The following is a 9,704-nucleotide window of genomic DNA, read 5'->3' as shown; positions in this document are numbered from 1 at the left end:
ATAATATAAATATAATAAATATCTATAAATGGAACAAAACATGCTTTTACACTTTGAAGTCATCTTCTAATAATGACAAGGGTTTGTAGAAACAAACTGATAAGCAAAGGAAGATGAAGGAAGACAATACCAGATGCCATTTGACAAAAGCCTTTCTATGATTTACTGTCCCACATTGTCAAGAAATAACCTTTGCCCATTGAATTTTTGCACTCATTGAATAGTCCTATTAACACCTAATGAGTGAAAACCAAGGCTTCAGAGTCACCAGAGACAAAATAATGAATATTACTAATACTTTGGCATTTGTAAGCCAAGTCTTGGTGGAAAATGTGGTTTGTATATTTTTTTCCCAAAGTCCATTTAGTTACATTCTTTAGGACAAGTTTTTTATTTCTTACCATATTGTATGCTGAATCCCTTGGGATGTCACAAAACCATTTCTTCAGACTGGATTTTGTGCATGAACATGGGATCTGAGTACAATTTTCCTTGTTTTTATTCCTTTCCGACTATGTGATATTGTATCTTCCACAGCATTCCATCTAGAATAGAAATCTGGTAACTTGGTAACTCCAATATCTACAGTGACTTTTTACCCCAATGAGTGATAGGTATTAGTAGCTATTTAAATTAGCTAAATAGTTTCCCTTTGTACTCAGTAATTCAGAGGTTTCTGCAGGGGATGTTTCATCCTTGTGTATGTATAATTTTCTGTGATACGCACTCGATAGTATAGACTTAAGAACAACATGTTCTTAAAATATACTTTTGAAAGGAACTTTCTTTTAGACTGTAAATTACTCTAAATATTCTACAGAAATAAATAGAAAAAAGAAAATGGAAATGGAAAAAGGAAAAAATTACAAACCCAGATTAAAGTGAAACATTTTGACTATCATCCTTAACCTTCCAAAGTGATTTCAGTGCACAAATTGCATGTAAGCATTAAGCTATATTAAGGACGTGATCACTGTGAAGCACAACAAAAAGAAGAAAGCAAGCTAAGCATTACTGGAACCAACATAATGAATGTTGTTTCATAACGAATGCGGTAAATGGGGACAGATTTCATAAAATGTCTTCCAATAAATAAAAATAAACAGTTTGATCTAGAAACTTAAATAAGGGCCAGATTTTGAAAACTTTTCTTAGTTATTCCTTTGGCACTTCTAATGTCATATTTGCAGAAATTCTCCACTCTTAGCAAGAGACCTTTAGAAAGTCTCCTCCCTACCGCAACCCGTGTTTTAGAAGCAATTGCAAACACATAGTTCAGACTTGAAGGACAAAGCACATACTGTGCCCCATTCAAACTGATTACCAGCTAGCTCTTTCCAACAATCTGTTCCAATACCAGTAACACAAAACACAAAACCAAACCACACCAAACCAAACAGCTTGGAGAATGGAATTCTTGTCATGTAGGAAATCCCATCAGTTGTTCATTCTGAATCAGGATGAAACTTCGGAAAAGTCTGAATTGCTTTGTGGGATGCAAAGTCTGCCACATTTTAGCTCAGAGATGCTAAACAAAAGCATCTCATTTTTGCATTTTGAAGAGTCAATAAAAGATATACTGCTTCTAAATTTTGAAAAATTAGATAACTTAGCCCAAACTGTCCTTCCTCTGTAAAATATTCAATTTTAACCACTCTACAAATTCAGTTAAACAAATCACCAGTGTTAAGCAGTACATTAAATATTACCCAGAATATATAAAAATACAGTTCTTCTCTAATAATATGCATGATCTTAGGCTTTTTATTTTTCTCATGGCAGATGCTGATGATATTGTAAAGAGCTGGAAGCATGCGACATAAGACTTGAGGATGGCAGTGTTTCATTCAAACGTGTGATTACAGTTAACCCTGGCAGATTTGACACTTTATCTGGCTTAGATACCAACAGCAAACTCTGAGACCTGCAGCAATTTAAACATGCCCACCAGCGCAGGTGGTGGGTAGATAGCTTTGCTGAAATCTGTGCTCCCACAACAGTTCAATAAAACTGAGATCAAGCATACCAGCAGCACACAGTCTATCTGCACCATTGACATAATGGGGTCACCATTAATCACTGGAGAAATCACGAATGCAATGAGAGAAGACTGGATTTTCAAAGAACAGATTTTAAATATACATTACAAATGCATTTGTAATCTTGAGTCTAGACATACATGCTTTGTGAATTATCTGGAATCATAAATTATCTTCGATGTTCTTGAAGAACTATGTAACTCGCTTCTGCAAGATGTCATATAAAGGGGTTCATAGCTGGTCTATAGAGCCATATGAACCATATGAAACTGTTAAGCCACAGTGTTTGCAATTAAAAGCTCATGCAGAATTAATTTGAAGGGTGGATAGCAGGCCACTGGTCGAAAACATTGCTAACAACTTCAGAAATAATTGGTCCCATATAAATGCTTTAAAGGACTTTTCTGAAAAAGGGAACAAATTACATGCTGTCAGGCTGCAAAAATTATTAAGATTAAGTGTGCTGAAGGTATTGAAGCTCATTTGAAGCTTTATATGAAGCTCATTTGAGGCTTTAAGCATTATTTCTGAAAAAGTCTCAGTGCAATACCTATTCAAACATTCTCAGACTAGGAGCTCTGCTTTGACCTCATAGCACCTCTGCTTGTCCATGGCTCAGGTCAGTTTTGAAACCTAAGCAGGCCAAATGTTTTATGATATCTAGCACCACCAAAGACATTAGGAAATCCATCATTTTTCTCAGCTGCAATAAACTTCACTGACCAGAACTGTCTGCTCCTACATCCATCAACAAGTCCTTCAAAAGCCTAATCTCATCCATAACACTCCATAAAACAGCATGAAATCTGCCCACCCACATCAGACATCAGCAGCAGATCTTGAAAAATTAATCCTTTACTAAAGGACTCATTTTTTTAAAGTAAGTTCTGATTGGTGTACACATTTTTGGTTGATGTAGTAATTTTGGTTGTGATATCTTGTGGGGTTTCTTCCTTACGTTGTGCTGCACAGTGTTCAGAATGTTCCACACGGATTCCTGCTCAGCCAGACTCTCATTCCTGTATTCAGAAATAACCTCATTGATTCTGTTGTTCCATTGATTGTGGACCTGTTCATAAATATTTATAGCATTTGATACATGCATATTGATAAGAGTGTGGATGGATGGTACCATCCTTGGTCTTTTACTGATATTCAGGTTTCTTTAAGGGTTACATGCAAGCAGCAGCATTCTTATCAATTTGCTGAATATGATCTAAGACAAGTCATAGCCATTCCACTAAATGGGAAAGTTCAAAGCAAAAGGGGAAGATAAATGAAGTGACACAAATCACATATATATAGCACAGGCACACACAAGGTAATCTGCCCAAATGGACCCTGAAGAGGCAGGGAACATGATTTAGATGCACTTATCTGTCTCGAAATACCAAATCCTACCTCTCACACTATAATAGTAAGCACAAACCAAAACTGATTCATGCAATACAAACCTGTGTGAACACCATACAGTCTGGCCAGGACACATATTGCTTTGGGCTAGAGGAGTTAGCAGCTCATATTGGGCCTAGACTAGGCATCTTTGCAGATACTGTTAAAAAACACCTTCAACAGTAACTGAAGTGGACAAGCTGATCACAAGGAATGTGATTACAGAGTGTAGCAGGGAACAAATACAGAGAATTCATAGGCCACTGAAAGGTTTCGTTACAAAACAAGATAAAAATGAAGCTTCTCCAACACATTCCCCTTGCTACAGCCATCCTAAAAACAAAATTCAAAAGCTTGCACAGTGAATGATGATGTTACCATCCTTTATTATACTTAAGCAACACTTAATTAAGGTTGAGATCAAGTGCAATTACAGCTGATATAAAATAAATTTAACTGCAATCTTTCAAGCAATTTTCCTAGCACAAATGGCTGGCTCCAGAAAGCATCATTCCTGACAGTTCAAATCTTTCAATATATAAAACCATCATATCAAAGAGAGGACTCCATCACTATAAATTAACATTTAATGAAGAAATCCTGATGATACAGATTCACTTTGATGGAGTAAAACTAATTTATTTGTGCTGTACCCTCCCTTTGGACTTGGAGAACTGTATGAACTTTATGAGACCAGTCATGAGAGGTTTTCTCAAACCATAGATTTTGGAATTATGGCATAGAGAAGTGGACAGACCAGTATAGATTCAGTAGAGAATTACCTCCCACATAATACTGTGAGGAGTGCTCAAGTTATTGGAGTTGCTATATGTAGAAAAATAAATGACTGAATAAAGCTTCAAAGCAGTAGAGTTACTAGTGACAACAGCTATGATGGTATTTATTGTTGCTTCTTCTTGTTAAAAGCAAAAATACATCTTATGTGTATTAGATGTCTACTTGGACTCATAATAGAGGCTCAAACATACTTTGCGTGCCATGATACCAATGACTCCTACTACCAATTGCACAGCGGACTGCTGTTATCACCTGCTAGCAGACACAGGTTAGCATCAAAAGCTTTCTCCTACCTCTGCCGATGTCCAGGAAAGAGGGACTTTCTGGGTCATCCCTCAAAAAGGAATAATGCTGTGCCTTACACTGCTGATTACACAATCCTGAACAGGAAGAGTATGTTTTGTTGCAGAGGAGAAACTAGAAATAAATTTCCATGCTCCCCTTTACCCTTGAATTATGCTGAATTCCTCAAATTAAGTTTTCCATGTCTTCTTATATTTCTGGTTGACATATAGAATACTCAAGTTCAAACAAATGGTGACACAGCAAGAAACTCTCACATAAATTATTTACGTACCTCTGCTTTCTTCATGAATGTCAGCAGTGATATTGCCATCTGGCTAACAAACACCAGGAGTTGAAAACTCACATACTGAAAAAAAAACCCCAAATTATGTATAAACATAATATTGAAAAAGTGAACAATGCAATAAAAAATACCAGAAATTGATTTATCATCCTTCATGACTATTATTTGGAGTTATTCCTGCAAAGGTAAGAAGGACTTTTTCCTAGAAACCCTCTGAAAGTGACATCACAGCCTAACATGGCAGGCTTTGGGCAAAGCACAACTCACTGTTTAGGGCTTAAGGACAACACCATAACATTCTTGAAAGTAAAGAACATAAGCTGTTAAGCAGTTCTGCTCCACTGAAGAAAACACTTCATTATTTGCTGTTTGAACTATCATGGTACCTAAGTCTCACACCTAGTCAAGGACTCCTTTGAGCTATAGGATGCATACACAAAACAAAAAGATAGTTGATCTTGTTCATTTCCAGCGAGACCAAATTTTCACCCGCAGTATCTATATATTGTGATACTAGATACTTCAATGGAAGTTGGAAATGAGACACATCTTTCTCTTCCATCATCTAACAAACTGTGAGGCAAACACTTCATGCCCAGGCCAGCATCAGGAAGGAGTAAGGAACAAGATTCCTGGTTACAGCACCTGGGCCCCTCTCACTGTGTGCCAGTTAGTTGGTATTTGTAGTACTTAACAAACAAACCAGTAGAACAGTTCTCTGCTTCAGCGTTCACACAGTCTGAAACAGAGCCCTCAAAATGGATGACACTAAACAAACGACAAAGGAAAAAATGTAATCAAAGTGATCATAAGAATGTATAGTTGCAAGTATAATTTTTCAGAAATTGAAGTGTGCATCCCTCAAAAAGCAGTGTGTAAATTGTGTGTAAATATGGAGTATCTAGGTAGGTCTACATAGTGAATAATTCCTTAATCAGAATCTCTGTTTTGATACCGTAGCTACCTGTGCCTTCAATTTTGGATCAGGCTTTTCTTTATTTCTTCAGCACGTACTAAGCATGTAAGCACATACTGAGAAATAGTCACTCTGCATAACTTCAATACTAAATTAATTTCAAATTAATAAATACAGTGGTTAAAATCTTTGCTCCATCAAACCTCAAGTGTTTTGTCATTGAAAACATTCATACAGCCATATGGAAGGACCTTCAGTCTTGTTCAGATTTCTTTTGTGCCAGGACTTTACCCAAAAATATCTTTCTATCAGCAGATTTGTTAAGCACTGATGTGGAAAACCAAATATCAAGACAGGATCACAGTTTTCATGCACACAGAACTCCCTTTCATTTTATGAGAAAGATGGAGTCTGATTTGCATTTACTGTAACTAGTAGACATTTGATTTCTGTAACACTTTCAAGGAATCCCACAGCTGATGTAAAAGTAATAACAGATCCAATTCCAAGTAATATACAAGAAATATATGCCACGAGCTGGTTCTTGCCTGAAGAAACTGTAACACAGTGCATTCATACTGTCATTTCTGGTTTTTTTTTTCTTGAGACTACCACTTACAACACTTATTCCAGAAAAAAATCAAATCTTTGCAAGGCCATGATTGAAAGGATGGAAATAGAATTAAAGGGTATTACTTATGCTATCTATAGTCACAGAAAGATAAAGATTTATTTTCATAAATTCAGAGGAGTGTAACATATGAGATGTAAAGAGAACATACTCAATTGACCAATGTGAACCATTCACAAAGAAATCACAGAAAAATTACAAGTTTACAGATTTTTTTCCATTTGCCAAAAATTAGTAGCATATACAATTCCTACATGGACATAGATACAGTTCTCATTAAATCCAGACACAGATTCAATGCTATCCCCCTTTTTTGTGACTGGCCATTCCCTTTCCCACTTTAATCATTTGTCAATAGATATGGAAAGCAGCAGTGGTTTTCATTGCTTCCATCTCAAATACTTTATCCCAGAATTACTGTACTGGATGCTTCCTATCCCATCAGCTGGGAACTGATGCTCCTTGGCATAACCAAGGCACACAACTCTTCAAGAGCACAGCTGTTGATATGTGACCCAAAATGAACTTCTATGTGAAACAACTTGATAGATACTCTGGGAAAAAAGCCAGATCTATATGGAGAGGCCCAAGATCCGACTTGTGTTTGTTCCACCCAAATATCCACCTAAAGGATCTATAATCTTGTTAAATGCAGACCAAATGCAGTTCGGTAAATTATATAAAGAAAAGATCAATAGAGCTGATTTCTATTTTGGTGATTCATCTATAAGCCACACATCAAGAGAAATAAATAAATTGCATAAATGATAATCATATATAAATTGTAGATATACTAACATATATTTTCCCATATTTTGATAATCATACTAATGATAGAAAATATACACAGCAGAAAAAAACCTCTATGCATTTCAATACAATACTGCCACCTTGTGAAAAAAAAAATTCTGTCACTCTGTTGATTCATCCTGAAATTGTTTGAAAGAAAATAAAAAATTTTATTTATACTCACATAACACACTGAATAAATTGTCTCTGTCAAATAAAAGCCACAGGCCAAATGTCAAAAGCATAAGACCCAGAGCCTGGAATAAAAGGAGGATTATTGTTTTATTTCAAAACATTTTTTTAAAAATTAATTTGAAGATGCTAAACAAGAAAAAGAAAACAGATTTTTTACCAAGAAGAAAATTCCATTGAAGGCATTTAAGTAGCACTTCTGTATCAGTATTCTGTTTTCAGTTTGGAAGCACAGCTGAAAATATAATAACATATTCAGTTCAATTTGAAACAGATATAAATAAGCCTATAAATTACAATGGGATTTATTTTCTTCAGATAATGTTTTAAAAATTTAAACAGTCACCTGATACACTGAACAAAAGATAGTAACAACAGTACATGCATCATGATTATGTCTGGTCTCAATTGCCTCTGATGTTATATTGTATGTTGTATTTTTTTTTTTTTTTTTTTTTTTTTTTTTTTTTTTTTTTTTTTTTTTTTTTTTTTTTTTCTTTCTTTTTTCTTAACTACTAAAGACATTTGGAACCAGCATGTATGCAGGAGGATTTATACTGCAGAGGATTTACACTGCAGGGATGGCAAGAGTTACACAGCCTGGCATACACTTGTCCTTATATTCTTTAATACATTTAGTTTAGTAATTATTAAGGATACTGGCTGACGTGAAGAGGGAGAATCACAGCAAAGATAGAAGCACTCCTTTGTCTGCAGGACCTAATTCAATTTTTGTTGAAAATAGCAGATTCAGCTAAATTATTTCAGTGTGATTCAGCACACGGTTTTAGCAAAGTCATGATGGCTGTCAAATGGTGCTACTGACTGCCTAATCGCTGGAGTACACTTTACACTTTTGAAGTGAATCCCTAGTCACTCCCACTTAGTTTTTTCCTCCCTCTCCCCCTTTTTTGTTGTTGTTGTTGTTGTTGTTGTTGTTGTGGAATGAAACAGGATGTGAAAAGTCAAATTCCTTTCAAATGATACTAAATCAAGAAACGCTCTTCATCTGTCATCAACAGCAAGCGGGTGCTTGGTCAATGGAAGGGCAAGCACACAGCCAGCCCATAGCAACTGTCCCTGAAATACATGTGAAGTGTGCATTTGGACCTGGGTACCAACTGCATCGCCTTTGCAAATGCTTGCAAATGTCTACAGGACTGCAGTGAAGTCACACGGGCATTCACATCTTGAGCATAGTTTAGGATATTTCATGAGGAAAGACCACGAGCACTGTAGACTCTCTGATGCAGGTCTTATGTGTATATATATATATCACTAAGAATATTATCGTTATTGAATACCGTATCTTCTGGGCCTATCAGGATGATTTTTGCACAGAGAATGAAACTCATACATTTGTCCCCCACGTCATGTTCCCTTTCACCTGTCTTGCCTCTTCTGTAAACATAATCCGACGTTTTGGTTTGCCTGGCTTTGTGGGACAAGTTGAGAGAAGTCCAAGAGCAGCAGCATTAGAAGATGTTTTCTGCAACGGCAGCCAACTGCAGTTGTCCTGCGCTTCTCGAGTGCAAATCAGACAGACACACAAACATGCACAGACTAACCAGCACAGACCTACCCTTCAGGAAGTGTTTTCTGATGCAAAGGGATTTGTTTGAAAGGAATTTTTCTTGTTTTCTGTTGGAATTATTACAGATTGATCACAATAAGAAGTTATGTCTTCTGTTATTTGCAAAACGGAAAGAAAAGATGAAGCTTCAGCAGTCAAAAAATACTTGTGTTAACAACTTTACATACAAAACATGCTATCTATGTATCAAAGTTGTTGATTAGAAGAAAAGATTCAGCAAACACACACTTTGACTTTCTTGTCAAGATCCTCACTGCCTGGCTCATAAAACTTCTGTGGCTGGATAGCAGAATGAAGAAAGCTATAAGCTTCACAAAATAGCGCTACAGTGGATTTGGGACAACAATGCACCGTGTAAACTTATGGAAGGTATCAGATTACTGGTTTTACACTTTCCCTGAAGAAGATCCACTCCTTTTAAGAGTAATTAAACAGAATTTTCAAAACCAGAATATATTAAAACAATAGTGTGATTAATTTTTCTTGTAAAAAATCCTTAATGGTTACATATTTCACTTGAAAACTGGCATCTGCAATAGTTCTGTTGTAATAACTATGCAGTTTCAATGCTTTATTTTGAGCCATTTAAAGAATAAGAATAAGAATAATTCAATTTATCTTTAATTATTTAGCTGATAAATAGGAATATAATCTTTATGAAATAATGTACATTTTATAGTTCATTGTAATTCCCAAGAAAATCCTTACCACCTCTGAATATTTCTATCCTACCTCAAAGAGTACAGTCTCACAATGATGTGTTT

At 35.7% G+C, this 9,704-nt stretch overlaps 1 protein-coding gene across 1 annotated transcript; it reads right to left on the bottom strand.

The window, feature by feature from the left end:
- Window positions 1-401: 401 nt before the first annotated feature.
- Window positions 402-8,757, bottom strand: TSPAN19 (tetraspanin 19; the record flags this gene model as incomplete). Its single annotated transcript, XM_010141464.1, is given in 7 exon segments — window positions 402-545; window positions 2,998-3,108; window positions 4,807-4,881; window positions 6,161-6,291; window positions 7,339-7,411; window positions 7,507-7,581; window positions 8,734-8,757. Coding segments are annotated over 7 exon segments (633 nt in total), but the record flags the coding sequence as incomplete, so codon positions are not given.
- Between the last annotated feature and the right edge of the window lie 947 nt (window positions 8,758-9,704).

The sequence above is a fragment of the Buceros rhinoceros genome, unplaced genomic scaffold, assembly GCF_000710305.1.
Source record: "Buceros rhinoceros silvestris isolate BGI_N320 unplaced genomic scaffold, ASM71030v1 scaffold11028, whole genome shotgun sequence".
NCBI lineage: Eukaryota > Metazoa > Chordata > Aves > Bucerotiformes > Bucerotidae > Buceros > Buceros rhinoceros.
This window is presented reverse-complemented; position numbering and strand designations above follow the sequence as displayed.